General features: G+C 41.8%; 1 protein-coding gene across 4 annotated transcripts in view; it reads right to left on the bottom strand.

The window, feature by feature from the left end:
- The window catches only part of LOC104379675 (F-BAR domain only protein 2-like), a 140,645-nt gene that overhangs the window by 18,189 nt on the left and 94,587 nt on the right, over positions 1-27,869 (bottom strand). For 2 of the 4 annotated variants that reach the window (XM_086630249.1, XM_086630250.1), the window contains exons 16-23: positions 27,152-27,194; positions 26,401-26,495; positions 13,087-13,190; positions 10,921-11,050; positions 9,045-9,104; positions 7,218-7,329; positions 6,448-6,603; positions 3,991-4,123 (exon numbers count right to left, since the gene is read on the bottom strand). In XM_086630249.1, the coding sequence (XP_086486375.1) occupies positions 3,991-4,123; positions 6,448-6,603; positions 7,218-7,329; positions 9,045-9,104; positions 10,921-11,050; positions 13,087-13,190; positions 26,401-26,495; positions 27,152-27,194 (833 nt within the window). The remainder of the gene's footprint in view (positions 1-3,990; positions 4,124-6,447; positions 6,604-7,217; positions 7,330-9,044; positions 9,105-10,920; positions 11,051-13,086; positions 13,191-26,400; positions 26,496-27,151; positions 27,195-27,869) is intronic. The other 2 variants (XM_086630251.1, XM_086630252.1) reach the window with 1 other exon arrangement.

Below are 27,869 nucleotides of genomic sequence, written 5' to 3'. Positions count from 1 at the left end.
ATTCTGTAGCAGAGCTTGTGCTACTGCTCTGCTGCACCTCTACCACCTTCCTAGTCTACTTGAGGAACCTTCTGTGCCCCAGTGCCCCCTCTTGCCTTTCCTTGGCAGCCCAGAACCCCTTCTATCTGCCAGGGCTTCTGCATGCCACTGCCTCATTTTTCCCTAACAGTAAAGATCTTAAATAGATCTCATTCTTCCACAGTACTCATTTCTGCAATCCAAAGATATGTTCTGTTCCTTCCATCTTTCTCAGGAATTCTCTGTGTACCTAACATGCTTTTTATAGATTCAGTATGCCAAGATTTTAAACTATATTGAGAGGATATGGAAAGCTACAGTGATATTAATAGCTGCACTGATAGGTTCTTTTGTTTTTTGATGTAGAGACAGTTGGCTCAGATGTTCAACCATCTCAATGCAGGCCTAACAAATCCCTGTTCTCCCTTTCGAGGAGAGTCTGTGTGTCTTGAATTTTCATGAAGATTTTTTGTTGACAGCCAGAACATCTTCTCACAGATTCACAGAATGGTTGAGGTTGGAAGGGAACTCTGGAGGTCACCTGGTCCAACCCCTCTGCTCAAGCAGGGCCACCTAGAGCTGGATGCCCAGGACCATGTCCAGACAGCTTTTGAAGATCTCCAAGGATGGGGACTCCACCATCTCTCTGGGCAACCTGTTCCAGTGCTTGGTCACTATCATAGTAAAAAATGCTTCCCGATGTTCAGAGGGAACCTCCTGTGTTTCAGTTTGTGCCCACTGCCTCTGGTCCTGTCACCAGACATCACTGGAAAGAGCCTGGCTTAGTCTTTGCACCCTCCCTTCAGGTATTTATACACATGAATGAGATCTCCTCTGAGCCTTCTCTTCTCCAGGCTGAACAATCCCAGCTCTCTCAGCCTGTCTTCATAGGAGAGATGCTCCAGCCCCTTCATCATCTTTGTGGCCTGTCACTGGACTCTCTCCAGTAGCTCCATGTCTCTCTTGTACTGGGGAGCCCAGAACTGGACACAGGAGTCCAGGTGTGGCCTCACCAGTGCTGAGGAGAGGGGAAAGATCACCTCCCTCGACCTGCTGGCAATACTTTGCCTAATGCAGCCCAGGATACCATTGGCCCTCTTTGCCACAAGGGCACATTGCTTGCTCATGTTCAACCTGGTGCCCACCAGGAGCCCTAGGGCCTTTTCTGCAAAGCTGCTTTCCAGCTGGGTGGCCCTCAGCATATATTCGTGTCTGGGGTTGTTCCTCCCCAGGTGCGGGACTTGGCATTTCCACTCACTGAACTTCACGAGGTTCCTGTCAGCCTGTTTCTCCAGTCTGTCGAGGTCCCTCTGAATGGCAGCACGATCCTCTGGCATATCAGCCACTTCTCTCAGTTTGGTGTCATCAGCAAACTTGCTGAGGGTACACTCTACCTCCTCATCCAGATCTTTAATGAAGATGTTGAACAGGATCGGACACAGTATTGATCCCAGGGTACACTGGCTAGTTACTGGCCTCCAACTAGACCTCATGCCACTGACCATCAGCCTCTGGGCATGGATGTTCAGCCAGTTTTCAATCCACCTCATTGTCTGCTCATCCAGTCCATATTTCAACAGCTTGTCTATGAGGATGCTATGGGAGACACATGTCAAAGGCCTTACTGAAGTCCAGCTAGACAATACCCACTGCTCTCCCCTCGTCTACCAGGCCAGTCATTTTATCATAGAAGTTTAACAAGTGGGTCAAGCATGACTTCCCCTTGGTGAATCCATGCTGATTACTCCCAGTGACCTTCTTGTCCTTCATGTGCCTGTAAATGGTCTCCAGGATGAGTTGTTCCATTATATTGTGAGAGATGAGAACATCATGCATTCTCATTTATTACAGTTGATAAGCTACAGCATTCAAAAATTATGCGATTAAAAAATCAAAATACAATATAATCACAAACTCAAACAAACCCCCACCAAAACCCCTAAATTCAAGGAAAATTTAACTTTGTTAACAAATACCCAAAGAAGCAGTGCTTGAAGCTTGCACACATGAATTGGACTGAAGTGTGAGCAAGCTGAAACAGGTCATGAATGAACAGGGAATGACATGAAGGCATAACACAAATGCACTCAGCCTGGGCAGAGCCGATGCACTGGAAACAGTGACATAGAATCATAGAATGGTTAGGGTTGGAAGGCACCTTAAAGATCACCTAGTTACAACCCCCCTGCCATGGGCAGGGAAACCCTCCACAACACCAGGTTGCTCAAAGCCTCATCCAACCTGGCCTTGAACACTTCCAGGGATGGGGCATCCACAACTTCTCTGGGCAACCTGTTCCAGTGCCTCACCACCCTCATAGTGAAAAATTTGTTCCTTAGATCTAATCTAAATCTGCCCTCTTTCAGTTTAAACCATTTCCCCTTGTCCTGTCACTACATGCCCTTGTAAAAAGTCCCTCTCCAGCTTTCTTGTAGGCCCCTTTAGGTACTGGAAGGCTGCTATAAGATCACCAATCACCTCCTTTTTATCCCCCCATATGCCTTAGCATAGTTGCCAGGAGGATCTGCTCCATAATCTTGCCGGGCACAGAGGTGAGACTAACTGGCCTGTAGTTCCCTGGGTCTTCTTTTTTCCCCTTTTTAAAGATGGGGGCTATGTTTCCCCTTTTCCAGTCAGTGGGAATTTCACCAGATTGCCACAACTTCTGAAATATGATGGATAGTGGCTTAGCAACTTCATCTGCCAGTTCCCTCAGGACCCACAGATGCACCTCATCAGGTTCCATGGACTTGTCCACCTTCGGGTTCTTTAGATAAAATCATAGAATCATAGAATGGTTAGGGCTGGAAGGGACCTTCAAAGGTCATCTAGTCCAACCTCCCTGCAAGGAACAGGGATATCTCCAACTAGATCAGGTTGCTCAGGGCCTCGTCCAACCTGGCCTTGAATGTCTCCAGAGATGGAGCATCCACCACCTCTCTGGGCAACCTGTTCCAGTGTTCTACAACTCTCATGGTAAAAAAATTTTTCCTAATATCCAATCTGAATCTACAAACCTGATGGTCTCAAACCTGATCTTGTCCTACAGTGGGCGGTTCTTCATTCTCCCAGTCCCTGCCATCACCTTTTGTGACTTGGGCTGTGCAGCTGGAGCTCTTGCCAGTGAAGCTGGAGGCAAAGAAGGCATTGAGTACCTCAGCCTTCTCCATATCCTGAGTAGCCAGGTCCCCCGTTTCCTTCCAGAGAGAGCCTACGTTTTCCGTAGATCTCTTTTTATCACTGACATATCTATAGAAGTTTTTCTTGTTGCCCTTGATGTCCCTGGCCAGATTTAACTCTATCAGGGCTTTAGCTTTCCTAATCTGATCTCTGGCTGCTTGGACAATTTCTCTGTATTCTTCCCAGGTTACCTGTCCTTGCTTCCACCCTCTGTAGGCCTTCTTTTTGTGTCCGAGTTGATCCAGGAGCTCCTTGTTCATCCATGCAGGCCTCCTGGTATTCCTGCCTGACTCTCTTTGTTGGGATACACTGCTCTCGAGCTTGGAGGAGGTGATCCTTGAATATTAGCCAGCTTTCTTGGGCCCCTCTTCCCTCCAGGGCTTTATCCCATGGGACTCTACCAAGGAGGTCCCTGAAGAGGCTAAAGTCTGCTCTCCTGAAATCCAGGGTAGTGAGCTTGCTGTGCACCCTCCTTTCCTCCCTAAGGATCTTGAACTCCACCATTTCATGGTCACTGCAGTCAAGGCTGCCCTTGAGCGTCACATTCCCCACCAGCCCCTCCTTGTTGGTGAGAACAAGGTCCAGCAAAGCACCTCTCTTTTTTGGTTCTTCTATCACTTGGAGAAGGAAGTTGAATATATATATATATATATATACAGACACTCAGAATTGGCCTAGATGAGGGATGACAGTTCATCTGCATGGAAGCAAAGAACAATTCTTATAATTTCTGTATAGATATGAAATCTGCCAGAGTTCCTTAAAAAATTCCAAAGTGAAAAAAGTGTTTACCTGATACTTTAAAACATCCACATTATAATAGGATGCAGATGGATTCTGTTCTGATAATTTCTTGAGGTAGATAGTTATAGCTTGCATGTTAATCCAAAAATCCTTAGTACTGGAGTCACTTTGTGACTGATCACTACAAAGAAAAAGAATGGTAGGAATCAGAAGGCAACATTGAGTTTTATTATTTCGGATGTCTAAAAATTAAGACTAGATCTTTCCCCTTCTTCACTATTTCAAGCAAGAATTTGTTCTAATGCTTTATAACACATAATTGTACCTTCCTAAACACTAAGACAAATTAAGTGCTTGTTGTATCTGGTAAAAAATTCTCCTTCCAGGTTGTGGATCAGTGAGTTTCCTCCACCGATGATCTGCATCACAAGATGGGGTTAATGCTGAACTTGGATTTTACATTTAATAAAACACAATTTTAATACAATCAGATTCCGTGTGAACGTGTGGGAGGTGGGGATGAAAGTGGTCTTTGAAAAGGAATGTTATCCAATTTGGAATAAATCCTAAAATCATAATTAGTTTTTGTTATGACATAGGTTCACTAATGCACTGAATTAAAATTTGTGCTGTATGTGTTACCATGCTTTCACATATTTATAGAGAGTGTAAGCTTTTAAATTTTTTTCAAATAAAAGTGATTTTCAAATTTTTCTAAGTAATTGTTTCTCAGATACTTATAGTTACATTCAACCTTAGTAACAATTTATTATATCATTTCTATATGTAGGTAAAAGTGCACATTTTACCTACACATTCTGCAGAAGCAAAATCCTGGTTGGGAGCTACTGGAGCATGAAAAGGTTTTGCAGATCAAGAATATTTTCAGCTCTGGTTGCATCAGGTTTATTTTTTAACAAGGATGAAGCTTTTAAGAAAACTGATTCAGAAACAAAATTTGAATCACTTAAGAATCAAAGAGCTCCATGGATCATCTGTGGATACATAGAGGAACTGCATCCATCCCTAAGGAGGCATGCAGAGTGTGCGTGCAGAATGAAAGCTGAAAACGAGCACCTGGAACACAGTAAATATGACTGCAATTAGTTGAATGTCCTAGAACAGTGACTTACATACCAGTACCCTGTCCAATTTACTTAGAATTTGGTTCTCAATACAGTGTTGTCATTCATGCAATTCCCATTTTCAGTAAAATATATAAACACTTATCACAGAGGCCTTCCAAAATTTAAACAAATGAAAGCAGTAGCAAAATCCTTCTGCTGCTCCACAACCAAGTGTAATTCAAAACAGAAATTCTGATGTCTCCACAAATATCACTCACATTAAAAAGTTCTATCTCTATAAATACTAAGCAAATGATAGTCATTGCAGCATATTATGAAAAGTCAAATTATTACCATACGAGTTTAACTTCATAAATATCCAGTACATGAATTCTTTCTAATTAGAGGTGAAGTGTTACAGCACTCAGACAAGAATACTAGACATATTCACTTTTTTTCAAAATATAATTTTTCAGTATAATTCACTGTCAGTTACAGCTCTGCTAACGTTTCAGTTATAAACTGGCATGTCAAAGAATGATAAATTTAATTTTGTATGAATCATTCATTATATTAAGTATAAATGATCGAAAGGAAATTAAATACAAAAGAATGGATGCATGTGGTTTGATTGTTTCAAGTTATTGCAGTAATTTAAAAAATGTAGCATCTAGAAGTATTTAACTGGTTTTCAAAAAATTTCTCAAAAAAAGGAAACAAACTGCTCAGCTGAAACAGATATCTGCTTTTACAATTGTTTTCTTTTTTTTTAAAAAAAAGATGTCCAAATGCTGTGATTTCAACAATTTCAACCAGCAGCTTTTTTTCTTAAGAATTCTCCTAAGCATGCTGCCATACACTTGAGAGATTGAGTTATGTAAAATGGACCTGATCTACTGTAGAAATGATATAGCTTAAAAAAAATACACTAGTAACTGACAAATGGGATTAGGTGTAGCTCTTACTACTTGTTTTCTCTTTAAGGCTATAATTTCATAATTTAATCTTACCATTGTTACTACTGTATAAATAAATCCATATGACAATATTAGTGTCCTATTTTTGAAATCTAATTTTTCTCTGTATCTGTAATTAGCTGTATTGTTCACAGTTTGATTAGAAAAAAATGTTTTGTTTTGTTTTTAAAAATAGTTTATTAAACCATTTCATTTATAAAATGTGTGTAAAAAACACAGCTACATTTGCAAACTATTTTTTATGGCTCCTGTTACATTAGTTATAAGTTTCAAGTTCAGTAATCACTGAAATTTTTAATGGTGGCAGAGGAGAGAAACTGAGCTAAACAAGATTAGTTCAGGAAATTAAATTACGTATAAGCAAAACAACAAGACTGTAGAGAATTCTGATTTACATATACAATAATCCACAATTTACAAATCATGGAGTTTACTATTATATCGAGAAAAAAATACAAAACCTGTATACAAGTTGTGCATTTGGAAGAATCTGCTCTAGTTTGCTTGTGTTTTTTACCCTGAAGCAGAGCACAGCTGGAGATGGGTTGCTGGTGAAGACTTTAATAATCCCACTTGGGAATGATACTGTCATATCACCAGTGATCTTCACAATACATCTAGAAGAGAATGAAAATATTAGTTTATTGCAACTCATTAACTGCCTAGTTTTAATACTAATTATAAAGCAATCATTGTACTTTTACAATCTGATGAGTTAAATTCAAAACAGAAAATCAATTTCAAATGATGGTAATATGGCACTATGACAATGTACTATCACTTTCAACTTGGAAGTCAGATGAAATAAGAAAAAAAGTATACCTAGTTAAGCATACAGTGGTATGGGTGGATATTTGTCAGGCTTTGAAAACATGGCACAGCTATGCTTAGGCAAGGCCTAAGTAGCATAGTAAGCAATGTGACAGAGGGAATGAGGTATTTTTAAGCTGCCCAAATTTACATGTAGCACCTAGCTGACTATAATAAAAACTCTTCTCATTTTCAGTGTTCTCATTGGACACATTTTTGTAAAGCAGGGATATATGAACTCCTAGCGGGACGCAGACCAATAGAGAGTGATAAGCCACTGCTGTGACTTGTATCAGGGGATAAAAACTTGTGAATCCCCCTTCTAATGTATATACATTTTCCCCAAAAATATTAAAAGTAAAACCAGTGTGTTTTCTTATTGTAACTTATTACATTCAAAATAATTCACTATTTAACTAACTTTGTGGGATCTGCTCCTTTAAAGTAGGCGTTAACAGATTCAGTAAGGGCTACTGCAACAGGCAAGATGTCCTGGTTTCCAAGGCTGACAGGGCTGGGATCACGTGAAACACCTAGAATACATACAGTGTATAGGTTTAATTTTCAAAAAGCTTAGCAATAGATTTCAGAACGGTTGACTACACCTGTCATTTTTACAAGAGGTTACTACCATCAAGGTCACAGCAGAGTCTGAAGTATTACTTGAAAAGCATGTAGAAAAATATAAACATAGTACAGTACAATCACACCATCAAAACACTGCTTAGCAGTCTAAAAAAACAGGACTATAAGTATGACATTTTGTAAATGGACAGACACAAGGAAATACATATGAGACAGGGTAACACTGCATTAAAATGGCTACTGATGAAACTGAAGTCAACAGATCCAAAGGAAATTAGACGTTAACTACAATACTTTAAAAAAGTCCCTATTGTATGCTTATAGTATGGGAAAATGTATGATAAAATAGTCACAAAAATGCAAAGAATTCAGTTACAGTATGTATGAACATAAACGCACATACATTAATATTACCCCACATAAGTGAATTGTTGAACATGCTTTTAACTATTTCAGTCAATAAAGATTACAATTCCGAAGCAGAAATTGTTGGAGAAGTATTTTGCAAAGTTTCTCAGAATGTTTACTACGTAAACATTAGAAGTACCTTGGAGGTACCTGGAAATACATAGCAGTTTACAAGAAAAATAATTACCAGGCCTGCATCAGCCTTCACAGATGCCTGTGTGTACACAATAAAGTTCCAACGCATAGCTATAAAAATCAACTCAGACCTCAACTAAGGCTTTTTGAAATGTGTGCATATAATTGACAAAACTAGTTGTTCATGGGATTTTACTTTTCAGTAGTGTTTTATATGTGTACTTAATATAAAAGACAATACTGGAAGTTCTATCTTTTTATTAGTGCAGTAGTGTAGTGAAGAGCATCTTACTAATTTTTTTGTACCACTGCTGAAACAGCCTGTATCACATGCCTGCTGCAAGCTCTCAGAAGGACAGGATGTGACAGAGCTGTGACAAGGCAGACTCACTGTATTTCAGGCTGCAGTCCAGCTCATGGGTCCAGTTCTAGGACTTCCAGCAGTGCCAGCAATTCTGGCTTTGATGCCCTGCCACCTGCCTCAGCCCCAACCACTGTTAACAGCCCTTCAGCTATGCTGACTCAAGAGCTAATGACACAACCATGCAAACAGTTGCATTGATACACTTGAGGAGGTAGTCAAACTGCAAAATAAAAGGCTGCATTGTTGGCCATAAAAAGGGCAAATAAATAAGTCTGATCAAATGGTTTTAGTTCAGTTTAGGAACAATAATTCGGGTAATTTTAATATTGGCTAAACTGCTGTCATAAAAATAAAATGTATTAAAATATTATTTTTATTATCTGTATCTTCAAAGCTTTGTATTAGAAATACAGGTATGGTTTTATCTACTTGTCTTATGAAAATAAGAACTGTCACAGTAAAAATATATTTCCTTTTCTTCAAGAAAGTAGTAATGACAAACTGAAGAAACAAGACCAATTTTCAGCTTGTTTTGGGGGGGAATAGATGGAAGATTATGTTGTATAAAAGTGGTTATATCAAGTTTTGTTGACTTCAGCAACATATAACTTGTTAAGTAATTGAGCTTTCAAGCTACTTGTATCTGCCAGACACTAGAAATAGCTGGAGAAATTTGTTTCAAAAGAAATACAATATTATTAGCTGTAGTGCATTAGGATGATTAGTTAACATGTAAATCTGCTTCTAGTACAATACCTGGTGGTGCTTCACAAAGCTTTTCAATTGTAGGAAGTGTTCCAATCAAAAGATCATCCACTATTACGTTTAGATGAAACAAAACATTGCAAGAAAACAAAATATTTCAAGCAAAAATAGATGGTTTAGATGCTAATTTAATATATAAAAAATACTTTGCAAATGAAAACAAGACTAAAGCATAAAAGAAATTCAATTATGCATGTCTAAAAGTTCACTTGGAACAAGATAATTATAGTCAACTCTCCATTATTCAGAACAAATAGGGTAAGGGAAACAGTGGATTATGCAAAAGCTAAAAGAATACAGACAGTAGTGCAGAGTATATCCTCATGCCCCAAAATCATTCAGCCATCTGCACTGCCCTTCTCAGCTCTCCAAGACTATTTAATTCATACAATCACTGTGGATGGAACTGGCCTTGTTTATTTTTGCTAGGCCAGGATAATTATCACATCAAACCTTGGTGTCAGCACACACCTCCTTACCTCCTCCCTCACCTCATGATTTCACAATGTCACTGTCTCCAATAACACACACACACACACACACACACACACACACGCACATGCACACACGCGCACACACACACAAAGAGCTGGGGCTACTGACGCTGCTGCCGCCAACTTCTGGTTCCTTGGCACCAGTGCTGAGGCCTGAGGAAGTGAGCCTGGATGGACTCTGGCAACCAAAATATCAGTTATCTTCCTATGATGCTTCTCAGCATTTAGGAAACTGGTGGACAGTGAACTGTGCCAGCACTGTGGCAGCTAAGGCTAGGCAGACCTTACTAGCTTTTGTCCTGCACAGGGTGGAAACAGCTGCATTGCTTTCAATGCAGAACTGCTAGAAGCTGTGCAGATGCTCTTCTGAGGTGTTGAGCCTAGGTGAGGAATCCTTGCCATCAGTAACATTCTTAGAAAATTGAGTGTTAACTCAGGAGTCTGACTTAACTTGGGACTAAAGTGGTAATAGTGTTCAGGAATGAAATACTTCAATTCTGCTACAGAAACAAGTTAGTGTCTTTAAAAAAGCCCCCACAAATAAACCCCTCCTCCCACAAGTCTCCTTGTTATTTGTTAAAATCGAATATCATAACTGAAGGACTTGACTTTAAAAACATGAGAAAACCTTCTGAAATTAGTGGCAGCACAGGAAGATTGATTTGCTTTTAATCTTCATCTTTATTATTTGGTTGGTTGTTTTGCTTTTACTAAGCATCTCTGTTTAGCTTATATACTTCACTAACTTGAAGAAAAAGAGGCATTAGTTTCATTTTTTGTTGGAAACTGCAATTACAGGATAATAAAATAAAAATAACAAAAAATGAACTCAATTTTGTGAACATTTATATTAATTCAAATTTATCAGTAGCCCAAAATATTTCTGTATCTATACAATAACATCTTATCATAGAATCATAGAATGGTTTGGGTTGGAAGGGACCTCAAAGATCATCTAGTTCCAACTCCCCTGCCATGGGCAGGGACACCCTCCACTACACCAGGATGCTCAAAGCCTCGTCCAACCTGGCCTTGAACACTTCCAGGGATCTTCTGAACAAATACATGATAACATTGTGCTTGATGAATAGATATACAAGCACATCAAATATGAATTCATGGAATATTTTAATTTTGAAAAATATTTCACTAAAGAACATGCCATAATTGGATCTATGATCTAATCTAGTCAAATCCACTGTCCTGTCTCTCAGTGTCATTTAGAAGCAGGTATTGCAAAGGATGCTTGAAGTACCTAGACTGGACTCACATATGGGATAACTAACTCCAAGGAATGGTTTTCCTAACAGGTGGAACTCAGTGGCAGAATTATACCATTTATAAAATGAGTTTAAATGGTTAATTTAACTTACCAATTGTAGGTGTGTTTGCTGCACTGAAGGAAGCAGAAGAAGATATTGAGGAAATGCTCTCTGCATGTGCCAAGGGAGCTGCAGGTGGTGGACTTGAGTTAGAGGTCAATGGAGGGTTGAATGGCCTAGGCTGAACAAAAGAGATCACAAGAGTATTGCAGAGACAGAAAGTGGTTTTAAAAAGATGAAAAAAGACTGTAAATAGAAGAGTTCTTCATTTTATTCCCCAATCTATTTCATAGTGTTTCTCAATCTATTTCTTTTAATGCTTTATCTATCCTAGTTTTTATGGTGAAACAGAGAATTCACATTTTCTATAGGAATCAATTCCATTATTTCATAGCTTATCATTATTATTTTTTTTTGCCTAGGTAGTTAAGTCTAATGTATTTGATTATGTAACAGCCTGTCAATAATTGCACTATAACACAGTAGCAGAACCTAAGCCTATAGCTTGTGTATGTATGCAGTAAATGTGGATTTTCAGAGCTAAAGGAGGGCTACTAACAAACTGGAAGTGAATCCAGCAGAGGGCAACTAAAATAGTTGAGGACTGGAGGACATGAGAGAGAGGGAGAGGCTGAAGGACCTGGGTTTGTTCAGCCTGGAGAAGAGAAGCCAAAGGAGGGATCTACTAGCAGTCTTTCACTAGCTACAAAGAAGATGGAGTCAGGCTCTATTCAGAGGTGTAAGACCTGTAACAAAGGAAATTTCAGCTGAACATGGGGAAAAAATTCCTTGTAACCTTGTGGTTAAGCCCTGGGACAGGTTGCCCAAAGAGGTTGTGAGATCTCCCTCTCTGGAGATTTTCAAAACTCAGCATGTCCCTGAGCAACCTGATGCAATTTTGAAGTTGGTCCTTCTTTGAGCAGGAGGTTGGCCTAGAGGAGATCTTCAAAAGTCCCTTCCACCCTAAATCTTTGGATAGTTTTATGATCCATTTAACTGTTAAGGTATTAGTTTAAAATAACTAATGATCATTTTAAGATTAACCTATCTAAAAGGTACTGGAACTCCTGAAGCATCAGTTTCAGTTGGGTAATTGTCTTTTTATTCCAGTTCTATCACACTTGTCACTGAGTATATGACTTTTATACAAACTGTGGGAATTGTAAAAGGAGGTGACGTATAATGAAGACAACTCAACTCACAATCTTCTACTTCTATCCAGATAATAGCCAATTTCTAAAACATGTAACTTTGTGCACAATCATACTTTACAGCAGAACAGTACCGGTTAAATTCTTCTCTTTAATTCTGATGACATGAAGAACAGATTTCTTGATCTAAGAGCAATTACTACAATTTTATATTGGAATGAGAAAAGAATCTCAAAATGAACCGTATTCTGAGCTTATAACATTACAGAAAAGCAAGAGTTAAACAATGCCTCAGTTTTGTCAAAGCATAAGACCAGAATTTTGTCCATAACGAGAACATGGTGAAAGTATCTTACTACTTTGAAAGAAAGTAAGAGGATCTTACTACAGTAAAATTTTTCCAAGTCAGTAAATCAAATATTCATAGAAGAGATTAAGCATGGCTTGGTCTGATGTGCTGTCTAGGTATTTGCATTCTTTGCCACATTCCTTATCAGCAGGTGGACTTGCACTGCAAGCAGTGAGCAGAGATGCAGGCAGCATGCAACCTCTCACTATCCTGATGGGCAGCTGCTGCAATCTGCAACCTCCCTTCACCAACCAGCACCAAGGACAGGGTGAAGTCATAGTAGAGCTACTTGTGTCAACACATGACTGATAAAGATCTACTTAATACCAGTCATTCCCCAAAGCTTTAGTGATATCCCTAAATCAATGGAGTTTTGTTAATAACTTCGCTAGTATTTCACATTTTGAAAACTTTAATCCCACACATATGCTATCCTTTAATTTTCAAGCTATTGATTTGTTCAATTAAAACATTCAGCTGATGCAATAATTAAGTTTTGGACCTTTTTAGTTCAGTTAAGAATTATTTTGTTATAGTAACATGTTTATCATGAGCAACTTCCATGCCTATCTGGCAATGGTGAAAACCTGAGTATGTGATTCCTTGAACACTGGCTGGAAAGTAACTCCACTGTAACAGTGTAAATGATATATCTGAAATCAAGTTACAATGGAGAATTAAAAAAAAAGAAACTCACAAAAAAAACCCAATACATACTATTTCATTAATTCCACTAAGTTTCCCTGTAGACAACTTTGGTCTTGAAGCAGGCCTTGGAGGGGGTACAATGGTGCCTACAGAAAGAGGAGTTGTGGGCCTTGCTGAAAGAAAGCAAATTTAAGGAAATCAATATTAGAGAGGTCACACAGAACATAAATATGTACTCACTTGGATAGAATAACTGGAAGTTATGCTTCTATTAAAAGTTCCTATTTTACAAGCTCCATTTTGTAAGATTTACCACTAATCATAAATGTTTTTAAAATAGGGCCATATGATACCCTGAAAAGCGACTCTAAAATGGCATCATGGGCTTTCTCATTGCTCTCAAATAATTTTATACTAACTATTCTCAGAGGTTTGTATATAAAAAGATGGTTTTACCTGAGTTCCCTTTTGTGTATAGTCTATAGGGATTCAGAATATAGGACAGTCTTTTATGTCTCACCACGAATGGAAAATTCAGTGGAAATTCATATTTGGTCCTGGCTGACAATGGCATAACTCTGTTTACATTGAATTACACCCTCTGAAATCCCACTGACTTCAATAAGTATTAACCAGTATAACAGATAAATTACTGTTGATTGCAAGGAAGACAGTAACTCCATACTGTCTCTTAGCTGAGCTATCAAAATCAAAAAGCAGTTAAAAAAAAATACTGCCTTCATGTCCTTCTAAACCTAACAGACACAACTAACAGATGGTGGCAGCAGTACAAAGATGCCACTTTTACATAGTCACTTTTCCAAATAGAACTGTACTTCAAAATAAATGTTAGATGCCATCCAATGAGTATGCCAGATCTAAAATCAACTTCAAAATAGACTGAAACCTTAATATATTGACTATGTCGTTGCAGCACATCTTATCATCTCCCTCAAATTATTCTGGATGGTTCTTTTTTAATTAAATCAGTTAATGTTATTTAAAAATGTAACTCTTAAGTATGGAATTTTCTCAGGCATTCAGCATAACTCTGCTGTCATTGAAGTATGAGAGTTTCATCACCGACTTGGGAAGAAAGAAATTAGGCTAATACTGACCACATCTACCTTAAGAGGTGCAAACTCAAATGTCCCCAAGTAAATTCACTTCTGAAATATCAGTCATTCCTTTAAAATTCTTGTTATGCCCCAGGAAGACAGTGCATGCTAAACATTGAGTAGTCTGCTGCAGTATCACAGGTATTCAGTGAGTCATGGCCCACTTGCCCAAGTGCACTTTTCCTTTGCCCTCTGGAGGCTTCATTCCACTCCCCATCCCTATAGCATTACCATGATATCATCCATGCTTCAAATACTGGGTGTTAAAAAGGAACAGTTTTAAATCCAATTTATTTAACTTTATTTAATCTGAAAACATTTATACATTCCTATTTCTAGAAAAGCAAAGCTCTGCACAGTTAAGAAAAAGCAATGCCTTTAATTAAATAATTTGATTTTTTTTAATTTCAAGATGAATATTTATTTCATTGTCTTAACTTTGAAGGAAGTTGGTGCTAACAAGCAGTTTAGTACATTCTAAGTTCAATATCCACTGCATGAGGATTACTAGCCAGCATGAAAAATAACCGCTCTAGTAGGCTAAAAATCACATCACTTACAAATAAAAGAAAAAAAACCCAGCCACATATCACGCGTACTTCATACTGTCAATCAAATCATTTTCCAAGTAAGCCAACAAGTAATTTATTGTGTTTCTCTCCCCTTAAGGCCCTATTTCTCATGACTTTCCTTATTCCTCTAATTTCTTCCCTGTCATGGTTTCACTTTCTCTCATCTTTGTCTTTTCCTTCTTGTGTCCTACTCCATGTTTGTTTCCTCTCCACAGCTTTCTGCTTTTCATTTATTTCAAAGTTATTTAATCAAATCTAATGTGGAAAAATAACCAAGATGGGGGGAATGGAAGAACACTGCTCTGCAAAGTTCAGCTCACAAGCTGTAATATTAAAGTAGCTTTGAGGCAAGACACAGTTGCTGCTCCCAGGAACACAATGCGGTTGGCATGGACAAGGCCTGCCCTGGCTGAATACAATGTCCTTGAAATGGGGAGCAGAGTGGTATGAAGGTACCATGGCTTGTCCCTGTTATCAGGGATAGAGAATGGCTGGCAAAGGTAACCGCACAGCTGGCAAGGAAGACGGATCACAACTGTTGCCTCAACAATGGTGGTGAATGGAGTTGGGACACCAAGACCCAGCCAGGCATTTACCTGGGCAATTTGGCCATGGTAATGTTTAACAAGTTGCAAAATTCTTGTCCTTTAGGTGAACTTTGCTCATTATAATATCATTATAATACCAAAACACACCTCCATCCCAAAAGCTACCCACCTCCGGGATGCGACCAATCCCCACTGAGCATGCGCCCTGAATTTCTTCTAGTCTACACCTTTAAATGGAAGCGAGGAAAATTTACACCAATCCTGACAAAGATTTGCATGACTAGAGTCACTCAAGCTCCACCTGAAAGTATAAAAATGGCTTAAGAGAAGGGGGTGTTGGGGGAAGCCCTCCATCGTAACGTCTGGGACCAGTCAACCGGCTGGACCTCTCTTCTCCCCCCTCATAGGGACGCCTATTGGGTAAGAGCTCTGTGTTATGCGCATTTACTTACTAACATCTTGCTAGCTAGTTAGTATTATCACTGATCAGTTCTGTTTTCACAGTCAGTCCCTATCACCGACTATATTCGAATCTATTACATATGTTCATGACAGGATACAAAGTTTGTCGTATATATATAAATATAAGTTTCCGGAAATTTCATAATTGATACAGAGAGTATAAGGGGTTTGGCTCATTGTGCTGCCCGTAGGGTCCCTGAACAGGTCAGGCGAACACCCTCCAACTTAGCGGGCTGCCCAGGAGGCAGGCGGGTTGGGTACAAGGGTCTCGTCTTTCTTGGGAAACCAGTAGACTGGTCAAATTGAAAAGAGCTCAAGGTAGTCCCCCTCTCTATCCTCTATCGACCTAACATTGTGTTGTAACGTGACACCTACCCTTCTCTGGTTCCTTCCAAACATTTTTATCCTCTTACCCTTAATGTGTGTAATGGGAAGGCCCAACATAAATCGCTGTCTGGTGAATGAATGAAAACAATGCAGTCATGAGATCCTGCATGATATTCTTCTGTCTGTATCAATCCGTACCTAGTGAGTAACTGTATGTATAAGGCACCATCTGTCCCAGTATATTTCCTCTCTCATCCTAGAGTCTTCAGGCTGCCGGAAAACAGGAGTTTTCCACAAGTATTCCCTGCACTTGGCTATTGCCTGTTGCAGTAGATGACAACAGAAGCAGCAAATGCAAGGTTAGTCAATTCTCAACATCTTGCAGATTGGCAAAGCTAGGAGCAACAGTGGAGTGGCATACAGAATTAGAGCGCAACACATTTAAAAGTTCGGATCAAAAGTATAGGCGTCCTCTTTACAGTTGTCCTTTTGTCATGAACAAGTATATTCTTCAAGCCCAAATAAACAGAGATTTAACACAGTTTTCCCTTTCTAACAGATATTTTAAATATTATTCAAAGGTTTTAAAATACTACTACAAATCCTATACAAAAGCAATGTGTAAATGTGCAAGACTATCGTGATGGGTTGATGAAAAGGGGTTCTGGTGGCAGGAGAGGGGATTTGCTCCCTGTGACTTCCCTGGTTTTGGAACCGAGTCAGATCCGGTTCTGGCCACCAGATCGGACTCCCATCCCCCTCGGGTTGAACCAATCAGCGCCTCTGCGAATTGCCCTATTTAAGTCGGGACAAAGGAACCGAAGAAGGTGCTTTGCCCGGGAGTGAGGAGAGAAGGGAAGAGGGCACTGCCCCAGCTCCCGGCTGGGCAGCTGCCCGCGCCGGGCTGGCGCCACTCGCTGAGGATGGCTGTGGCGGAACCACCGGGGGAACTCGGGGAGCGCCCCGCTCCCGGGATGCCCACTGGGCCGAGTACACTCAGAGAGGACTGAGATCTGAGAGAAACGGCCACACACAGACACCAGGTCAGTGAAGATGGAACGAGACGAGGTGTGCCGGAGCTGAGCTTCCCCTGCAGCCGGTGGCGAGACAGCAGGCAGCCCCCCTGCAGCCAGGACAGACTCGGTGGAGCAGAGACCCACTCACAGCCCGTGGAGAAGCCATGTTGGAGAAGAGATGCCTGAGCCTGAGGACGGTCGTGAAGCATGGGATGCACGACAAGGTAGAGACGCATCAAGAGTCCATGTGACGACCCATGCCAGAGCGAGTGGCAACAGCTCCCTAAGAATCCGTGACTGTGGTAAAAGCCCGCACTGGAGCAATCTGATGGGGAAGGATCGCATCCTGCGGGTAGGACTCACGCTGGAGAAGCCTGTGGATTTTTCCTTGTGAGTAGGGGATCCACTCACAAGGTGGAGCAAGGGAAAAGGGTGTAAGGACTCCTCCTCCTTTAAGAAAAGGAGTGGCAGCAACAACATGGATGAACTGACCTGCACTCCCCCATTCCCTGTCCCCTTGCGCCGCTGGGGGAGAAGGTAGAGCCAGGAAGAAAAGGAAAGGTGGGGAGGTGTTGTTTCTAAGATCTGGCTTTGTTTCTTTTTATCCTCTCAAGTAACTGGTTTTGTTTCTCTTTATCCTTTTAAGTGACTCTTAATAAATTGCTTTGCTTTAAAAGAGCCGAGTCTGTTTTGCCCGGGACCATGGTTGGTGGGTGCTCCCTCTGTTCTTGTCTCGACCCTCAGTCCTTTTATTATATTTTTCTCCTCTCCACTTCACTGGGGAAGGAGTGAGAGAGCGGCTGTGTGGAGTTTAGTTGCCGGATCAGCCTAAACCACAACAGCAGATGTCGGCACACACGGGCTTTTCTTGAAAAGTCGGGAGACGCCGAGGGAGTGAAGTGACCCCCCCTCAGGAGCCGGAAGCTCTTGTGGGAGAGGCTGACGTGGCCTGGGCGTTGCCAGAGCAACGGCGATCCCTCCCACCCCTATAAAAGACCCGCTCAGGGAGCACGAGCAACCAGGAGCGCGGCAGCCAGGATGGGCAAACAGGGCGTGGTGCGGCAGTTTGCGTGGAAGAGCGTGGGAGAAGGGTGCAGTCAGGCAGTTGGGCTGCTGCTCGAGAGGGAGGTTTAGTTGCCAGCTGTCACCTTCTCAGAAAAAACTCAGCCATGGTGACCACCCGGCACAAGGCAAAGACCTCCACACCTGGCAAGAGGGACATGGGAGCACAGACAGAGCTCCCACAGAAAGACACAGCTGTCCAGGTCTCAGGCTGTGGGGAGTGCCTGAGCCTCTCCATGGTCAGTGGTGAGAACAGCTGTGTGAGGTGTGACCAGGTGGAAGATCTGCTTATCATGGTTGCAGAGCTGTGGGAGGAAGTAGAAAGGCTGAGAATTATCAAGGAGCCTGAGAAAGAGAAAGATCAGAGGTGTTGGGCACTGTCCAACCTGAAGCAAAAACAAAAACAGGAAGACCCAGAAGAGGCAACCCAAAACAAAGGGCATTCTGATTCCTCACCCCACATGGCAGAAGACAGGAACTCAAAGGTGAGCCACGAATGGAAAGAAGTCCGTGCTTGGGGCAACAGGCGACCCCCCTGCTCCTTGCCTACCTCAGCTCCCCAGGTGCCCCTGCAGAACAGGTATGAGGCTCTGGAGGTGGAAGGCCCGTCGATGGATGGTGAAGCTGAGGGACCATCTGCACTGGAGGTGTCACCAGGGTCAGAGAGGACTACCCGTTGTATCAAGACTGCCTCCACAGGGAAGAAAAGAAGGGTAGTAGTTATAGGCGACTCCCATCTGAAGGGGATGGAAGGTCCAATATGTCGGGCTGACCCTGCTCTGAGGGAAGCCTGCTGCCTCCCTGGAGCCCGGGTTAAAGATGTCGCTAGGAAACTTCCTAGCCTGGTACTGCCCACGGACTACTATCCTTTATTGCTCTTCTATGTGGATAGAGATGAAACTGAAACAAGGAGCCCACGACCAATCAAGAGGGATTTCAGGACCCTGGGACAGGTGGTAAGAGGATCTGGGGCACAGGTTATCTTTTCATCCATCCTTCCAGTTGAGAGCACTGACACTGGAAGAAAGCAAGTGCATTCAGTCGATTAATAAGTGGCTCCATGGCTGGTGCCATCGCCACAATTCTGGCTTTTTTGATAATGGCGTGGGCCACAGGGCACTAGGCCTACTGGCACCAGATAGGACTTGTCTTTCTCAGAGGGGAATGAGGGTCTTAGCGCAACTGCTAGCAGGGCTCATTGACAGGGCTTTAAACTAGATTTGAAGGGGGAGGGGGGGAATATCAAGATTGATAAAGATATGCTGGAAGCACCTGAAGAACAGCAGAAAGGAATTCCAGCTGCTCTAGCCAGGAAGTCAGGTTCATCTGGGGCCCAACTTAAATGCCTTTATGCCAATGTGCGCAGCATGGGGAATAAGCAAGAGGAGTTAGAAGTGTGTGCGCGCCTGTTGGGATATGATCTTATTGGCATCACGGAGACGTGGTGGGATGACTCCTATGACTGGAGTGTCAGAATAGAAGGGTACAGGCTCTTTAGGAAGGATAGGCAGGGAAGAAGAGGAGGAGGAGTTGCCCTCTATGTCAAAGACCAGCTGGAGTTGCATCTGGGGATGAATGAAGTCCCAGCTGAAAGCTTATGGGTCATGATTAAAGGGAGAGCAGGGACAGGGGACATAGTAGTAGGGGTCTGCTACAGACCACCTGACCAGGAGGACTGGGTGGATGAGGCCCTCTACAGACAGATAGGAGCTGCCTCATGTTCACGAGCCCTGGTCCTCATGGGGGACTTCAACCACCCTGATATCTGTTGGAAGGACAACACAGCAAGGCACAGGCAATCCAGGAGGTTCCTGGAATGCACGGATGATAACTCCCTTCTCCAAGTGAGAGAGGAACCAACGAGGAGAGGTGCTACGCTGGACCTTGTTCTCACCAACAAAGAAGGGCTGGTGGGGAATGTGATGCTCAAGGACAGCCTTGGCTGCAGCGATCATGAAATGGTGGAATTCAAGATACTTAGGGAAGCAAGGAGGGTGCATAGCAGGCTCACTACCCTGGATTTCAGGAGAGCAGACTTTGGCCTCTTCAGGGATCTCCTCACTAAAGTACAATGGGATGAAGCCCTGGAGGGAAGAGGGGCACAAGAAAGCTGGTTAATATTTAAGGATCACCTCCTCCAAGCTCAGGAGTGGTGCATCCCAACAAAGAGAAAGTCTGGTAGGAACACCAGGAAGCCTGCATGGATGAACAAGGAGCTCCTGGACTAACTCGGGCACAAAAAGAAGGCCTATAGAGGGTGGAAGCAAGGACAGATAACCTGGGAAGAATACAGAGCGATTGTCCGAGCAACCAGAGATCAGGTTAGGAAAGCTAAAGCCCTGATAGAGTTAAATCTGGCCAGGGACATCAAGGGCAACAAGAAAAACTTCTATAGATATGTCAGTGATAAAAAGAGATCTAGGGAAAATGTAGGCCCTCTCTGGAAGGAAATGGGGGACCTGGCTACCCAGGATATGGAGAAGGCTGAGGTTCTCAATGATTTCTTTGCCTCCGTCTTCACTGGCAAGAGCTCCAGCTGCACAGCCCAAGCCACAGAAGAAAAAGGCACGGACTGGGAGAATGAAGAACCGCCCACTGTAGGAGAAGATCAGGCTCGAGACCATCTAAAGAACCTGAAGGTGGACAAGTCCATGGGACCTGATGAGATGCATCCGCGGGTCCTGAGGGAACTGGCAGATGAAGTTGCTAAGCCACTATCCATCATATTTCAGAAGTCGTGGCAATCTGGTGAAGTTCCCACTGACTGGAAAAGGGGAAACATGGCCCCCATCTTTAAAAAGGGAAAAAAAGAAGACCCAGGGAACTACAGGCCAGTCAGTCTCACCTCTGTGCCCGGCAAGATCATGAAGCAGATCCTCCTGGTGACTATGCTAAGGCACATAGAAAATAAGGAGGTGATTGGTGACAGCCAACATGGCTTCACTAAGGGCAAATCCTGCCTGACTAATTAGGTGGCCTTCTATGATGAGGCCACAGCATTGATGGGTAGGGGAAGAGCAACTGACATTTTCTACCTGGACTTATCCAAAGCATTTGATACTGTCCCACACGACATCCTTGTCTCTAAACTGGAAAGACATGGTTTTGATGAATGGAACACTCGGTGGATAAGGAATTGACTGGATGGTCGCTCTCAAAGAGTTGTGATCAATGGTTCAATATCCAAGTGGAGGCCAGTGACGAGTGGTGTTCCTCAGGGGTCAGTACTGGGACCAGTGCTATTTAACATCTTTGTTGGTGACATGGACAGTGGGATCGAGTGCACTCTCAGCAAGTTTGCAGATGACACCAAGATGTCTGGTGTTGTGGACACGCTGGAGGGAAGGGATGCCATCCAGAGGGACCTTGACAGACTGGAGAGGTGGGCCTGTGAGAACCTCATGAAGTTCAACAAGGCCAAGGGTAAGGTCCTGCACGTGGGTCAAGGCAATCCAAAGCACAAGTACAGGCTGGGCGGAGAATGGATTGAGAGCAGCCCTGAGGAAAAGGACTTGGGAGTGCTGGTGGATGAGAAGCTCAACATGAGCTGGCAATGTGCGCTGGCAGCCCAGAAAGCCAACCATATCCTGGGCTGCATCAAAAGAAGCGTGGCCAGCAGGTCGAGGGAGATGATTCTGCCCCTCTACTCTGCTCTCGTGAGACCCCACCTGGAATACTGTGTTCAGCTCTGGAGTCCCCAGCACAAGAAGGACATGGAGCTGCTGGAGCAGATCCAGAGGAGGGCCATGAAGATGATGCGAGGGCTGGAGCACCTCTGCTATGAAGACAGGCTGAGAGAATTGGGGCTGTTCAGCCTGGAGTACTTAAAGGGGGCCTACAGGAAAGCTGGAGAGGGACTTTTTACAAGGGCATGTAGTGATAGGACAAGGGGCAATGGCTTTGAACTGAAAGAGGGCAGATTTCGATTAGATATAAGGAAGAAATTTTTCACTCTGAGGGTGGTGAGGCAGTGGAACAGGTTGCCCAGAGAAGTTGTAGATGCCCCATCCCTGGAAGTTGATTGGTTGGAAGTTGAGGTCCCTTCCAACTCTTACCATTCTATGATTCTATTTTAAAAATGCACATGGATGAAAATGAAGATAAATAAAAAGAAGTATTTTTATAATATCAATAGCTGCCTAAAAAATGTTTGTTGTTCTTATTCAAGATAACAAAGTTAGCTTAAACTTCTAATAAAGCAGGATTATTCACAGGTTACCAAAGTTTACTTCTGTGCTGCATAAATCACTGTCTGCTCAAATACCATGATAGTGCAGGTGTTCAATGATTAACTCAGAGTTAGAAAACAATATCTAAAGAAATGTTTTAACAGTAAACCAAAAAAACATATCATCTGTGGGACATGCTAGATCATGACATGTATATATTCTGGATACAAAATAAGTAATTTAAGTAATTTTGGATTGAGATTTTCAAAAGTTTTAAGCATCAGTTTACCTAGATTTACCTCCAAGTTGAAGATAAAACACTGATTTCAAGGAAAATACAATCAGATCAAAGTTGTCTATTTTTTCAAGTCTTCGTAACTAAGCTGTAGGTTAGTGAGTATCAGAAGCTAACTTGATTTAAACAACAATGTGAAATACCCCAATTCAGTAATTTTTTTTTCCAAGCATATTAGTAATTGTAATACTTTAGAACATTTTAGAACGCTCAGATTCCATGGATCATTTCACCAATGTACATAGCTTAGTTAACTCCTAGAACAACACTGCTTTAAATAATTATTTAGTGGATAAAGTCTGTCAAGGCACAGATGTTTCATAACTAAAATCTACTTATGTCCACAGGGCACTATATTCCACCAATTTCAATGAAATATAGAGTACTCTGCACAAGCCACTTTCAAGTATGAGGCCTCAGGTAGATGACTCACCCCAGATATGGCTACAGAGGATGTAACGGATCCCAATTACCTGTCACTGCTCATCAGCCAGAGGCTACTCTCTCCACAGTTCTGCTCACAGGAGGGGCTGTATGAACATTTCCTGACCTGCTTTAGCCTCCTATCCAGGCATACCAATAAAGAAATAGATATAGTAACAACCACCAATATAACAAATTAAGTATCCTTTGCCTTCCTCTATAGACTCCAACACTAGATCAAAGCAATAATACAGCTAGCAAAAAAGATTATTTTGAGAAAGTACAACTTCTTTTCAGCATATTCATAGGATCATAGAATCATTTAGGTTGGAAAAGACCCTTAAGATCATCAAGTCCAACCATAAACCTAACACTGCCAAGTCCACCACTAAACCACGTCTTCTATACGTCTTTGATATCCCTCCAGGGATGGTGACTCCACCACTGCTTTGGGCAACCTGTTCCAATGCTTGACAACCCTTTCAGTGAAAAAATGGTTCCTAATATCCAAGCTAAACCTCCCCTGGTGCAACTTGAGGCCATTTCCTCTCATCCTATTGCTTGTTACTTGGGAGAAGAGGCTGACCTCCATCTTGCTACAACCTCCTTTCAGGTAGTTGTAGAGAGCGAGAAGGTCTCCCCTGAGCCTCCCTTTCTCCAGGCTGAACAACCCCAGTTCCCTCAGCTGCTCCTCATAAGACTTGTGTTCCAGACCCTTCACCAGCTTTGTTGCTCTGTCTTTGAACATGCTCCAGTGCCTCAATGTCTGTCTTGTAGTGAGAGGTCCAAAACTGAACACAGTATTTGAGGTGCGGCCTCACCAGTGCCAAGTACAGGGGGACAGTCACTGCCCTAGTCCTGCTGGACACACTATTTCTGATACAAGCCAGGATGCTATTGGCCTTCTTGGCTACCTGGGCTCACTGCTGGCTCATGTTCAGCCAGTTGTCGACCAACACCCCCAGGTCCTTTTCCGTTGGGCAGCTTTCCAGCCACTCTTCCCCAAGCCTGTAGTGTTGAATGGGGTTGTGGTGACCCAAGTGCAGGACCCAGCACTTGGCCTTGTTGAACCTCATGCAATTGGCCTCGGTCCATCTATCCAGCCTGTCCAGATCCCTCTGTAGAGCCTTCTTATCCTCAAGCAGATCAACACTCCCATCCAACTTGGTGTTGTCTGCAAACTTACTGAGGGTCCACTCGATCCCCTCATCCAGATCATTGAAAAGACATGAAACAGAACTGGCCCCAGTACTGATCTGGGGAACAGCAAAGAGCACACCCATCCAAGTCATGAGCAACCAGTTTCTCCAGGAGAATGCTGTGGGAAATGGTGTCAAAGGCTTTTCTAAAGTCCAGATAAACAACGTCCACAGCCTTTCCGTCATCCACTGAGTGGGTCACCTTGTCATAGAAGGAGATCAAGTCGGTCAAGCAGGCCCTGCCTTTCATAAACCCATGCTGACTGGGCCTGATCACCTGGTTGTCCTGTACGTGCCAGATGATGACACTCAAGATGATCTGCTCCATAACCTTCCCCGGCACTGAGGTCAGACTGACAGGCCTGTACTTCCCTGGATCCTCCTTCCAGCCCTTCTTGTGGATGGGTGTCGCATTTGCTAACCTCCAGTCAACTGGGACCTCCCCAATGATCCAGGACTGCTGATAAATGATGGAAAGTGGTTTGGTGAGCACTTCTGCCAGCTCCCTGGGTGGATCTCTTCCAGTCCCACAGACTTGTGTGTGTCTAAGTGGTGTAGCAGGTCACTAACCATTTCCCCTTGGATTATGGGGGCTTCATTCTGCTCCTCGTCCCTGTCTTCCAGCTCAGGGGGCTGGGTACCCCCAGAACAACTGGTCTTACTATTAAAGACTGAGACAAAGGTATATAAAATTTGTCCTTAAATATGTTATAAATGTGGATCCACTAGCCAATAATCTTGAATGGATACCTAAGTGAGGAAGAGACAACCTAATAATTTCTGTAAGCTAGATTTGTTATAAAACATAACTTTCAAGGAACATGAATTTGTAGTGGAGGAATAAGTTCCACTTAAAATCCTAAGGGTTACATAGCAATGCTGGTTGCTGCTAAAGGGACATTACTAAGGCCAAGAAGAATTGGTGCTAGTTGTACAGAATTCTCTCTTTCTTACTGTTCTTCAACCTATATGATCAAGTATAGATGAAAACAGTTAGAAAGCCATGATCGTGAACAAAGAAGTAAGGTCTATTATAAGTTTTTGAACAGGAATATCTAGCTAAAAGAAACAGTGAACACTTCCTTTCTCAGGCACATGGGATAAGAGTCTCTACATTAAGACAGTAGGTATTGGAAAATAGACATGCAGTAGGTAGACTGAAGAGAACTATGAAACAGTGTATCTGCTACTGTTAGTAAATAGTAGATTTCATCTTAAATCCCCCGAGATAATAAATGTCAATAATTTAAGTAAATACTTTTAGTAAGCAGGTCCTAACATAGTTGTAATATCTGGTTTTGTTTCGGTCTCTCCTTCCTCTTTCTGAACTAGTTTCTCAACATCTCCTGCTCTCAGCCTTTTCAACACACATACCCACTCACATGCTATTTTGCCTCCCTCTCCCTCACTGCCTTTTGAATGTAAAAATCAATATTGCCTATTTCTGTAAACTTTTTCCCCCTCAAAGACCAAGTTTCAGGAAAGTCTGCCAGTGTCCTGCCTACACTAATATCCTCCAAAATCCTGCGCCCAAAATTCCCACACAGTATCTGCCCCCTCACCTTCCATACTCCTCAGCCCACCCTCTTCTTTCCAATACACCTACTCTCAGGTGGTGCCAGGAACTCCCCCTTAATTCCAGTCTCAGTCCCGCCATTTTTCTCCTGCTCCCCTTGGATTACGCCCACACATCTCCTAACAGATTCATAGTTTCCTACAGGAAACAAGCTCCTCACAGCAAAGCTCCACAGTGGTTTTGTACTACATAGCTCAACAGGCTTTCCAGGAAAGAAAAAACTCATCCCTATTCACAGTGCAAGCTCAGTATCTCTCAGTTGCTGTGACAACCTCCATTTAATTTCCCAACTTTACCAACTGAAAAAATAGGATTATATTCTTCCTCCAGCATAGATGATGATAATTTTTTTTTTTTGTAAAGGGAGAGGAGAGAAAAAAAGACAAAAGCAAGATAGAATTTTCCTAAGGCTTTTAGTGTTCCTTCTTCCCCCTTGCTCCCTAGCTTGAAAGCCTGACATACTGCATCCTGAGTTGTGTATTACTCATAACATAGGATACTGCTTTACAAAATTCTTTCAATAGTCAAAGCACATCCCCTTGCAATGACTAAAAAAGCAATAACAGAACATCCTGAAGAATATGCAGAAAACATTTTCTACTATCAAATATTTTACCTGAGGAGAATGAGGATGTCAAGGAGGCTGAAGAGGAAGATTCAAGAGAACTGCTAAAGAGTGGATCCCATACCAGAAGGTCAGTGTTCCCCTTTCTATAGTAAGGGTTACAATTGGAATATTAATGAAAGATGTATATACTCATAAAAATAAAATTACAACTTTGGTAATTCATCTTCTGTATTAGTCTTTGCATCTAAAAATTAAAAGTACCTACAAATTGCAGGTTAAGGAACTGATTTACACATAAGGAAACTATCTGAGCTGATACCTTGGTGCAAGTTTGTGTGTGGACATATTTCATAATGGCAGTAAATTATTTTCATTTTCAACAAGACATACACCTACAAATCAATTAGTTTCAGTATATACATATATGAGTAATGTATACAGACTTGTCCAAATTTGGGGCTTGTAATCTTAAACACTTTAAAATGGATCACTATATGATGGAAACTAAACACATCTTATTTAAAACCTGAAATTTTGATAAAAACCAATATTTTGTAATCACATAATTATAAATATAAACTGAGAGAGGTCACAATGAAGCAAATGCATTAGAAGGGGAAAACAAGGGAATAGAAATCTCCATTGTTACATAATTACTCCTTAACTCTTATGATGCAATAGATGCTTGACTTAAAATAGCAGTCAACTGATATTTCCAATGAGTCTCAGAGTCTTAGATCAATATAAGACCAAATTCCCCCAAAACTACACTTGATATAATTTTAAAAGTTGAACTTACTCATTAGCTGGAGTAGAAAGCTTTGATTTTGTTAACTCTTCACCTAAGCAAAAGACACAGTATTATCACCACTCTAAAATAAAAATCTTTCAGCTTTATTATAAAAAGATAGTAAATGTTAACAGTTGCAGTTCAAAACTAATTATGAATTATTAAAACGGAGAAGAGAAAATGTATTATCTCTGATAATATAAATTCAGATGCTCCTGAAATACGTTCTAAAAGAAGAGGACTAATCAGGAGTAAGTGTTGGTCACTTGAAATTTCTTCCTTAAATTATACTGTTCACACATCAATATTATTCTTCAGGAAACCTGGCTTAGTTTCCCACTGAGAAAAACCCTAAAGGATAGAGACTAATGCTCTATCCTCTATCTCCATGGCCATGTTTTGTGGTTTTGACTATAAAACAGAGTGCTTTGCTGTTTTGTGGATAATACTCAGCTTGAGTGGGTGGAAGGGTTTTAAGAACTTACACAAGAGTTATTTCCATGGGATTTCTTCCCCTCCGCCTTTGGCTCTTGGACTTGTTCCTCATCACTATCACAGACAGCCTCATCTGTTTCCCAGAACAGGGAACAGTTGAGTATACAGAAAAAGAAGAGGTCTTTGGGTGGCTTCTATCAGCTGCTTTGAAATTTTGACCAAGTAACTTAATTTTGTCCTTTGAATTTACTGTGAGTAGTTCAAAGGCAAATATCATAAAGGTACCTAGAAC

This window comes from Tauraco erythrolophus, chromosome W (genome assembly GCF_009769465.1).
Source record: "Tauraco erythrolophus isolate bTauEry1 chromosome W, bTauEry1.pri, whole genome shotgun sequence".
Classification (NCBI taxonomy): Eukaryota; Metazoa; Chordata; class Aves; order Musophagiformes; family Musophagidae; genus Tauraco; species Tauraco erythrolophus.
Note: the sequence above shows the minus strand (reverse complement) of the source record. Positions and strands in the feature narration are given on the sequence as shown.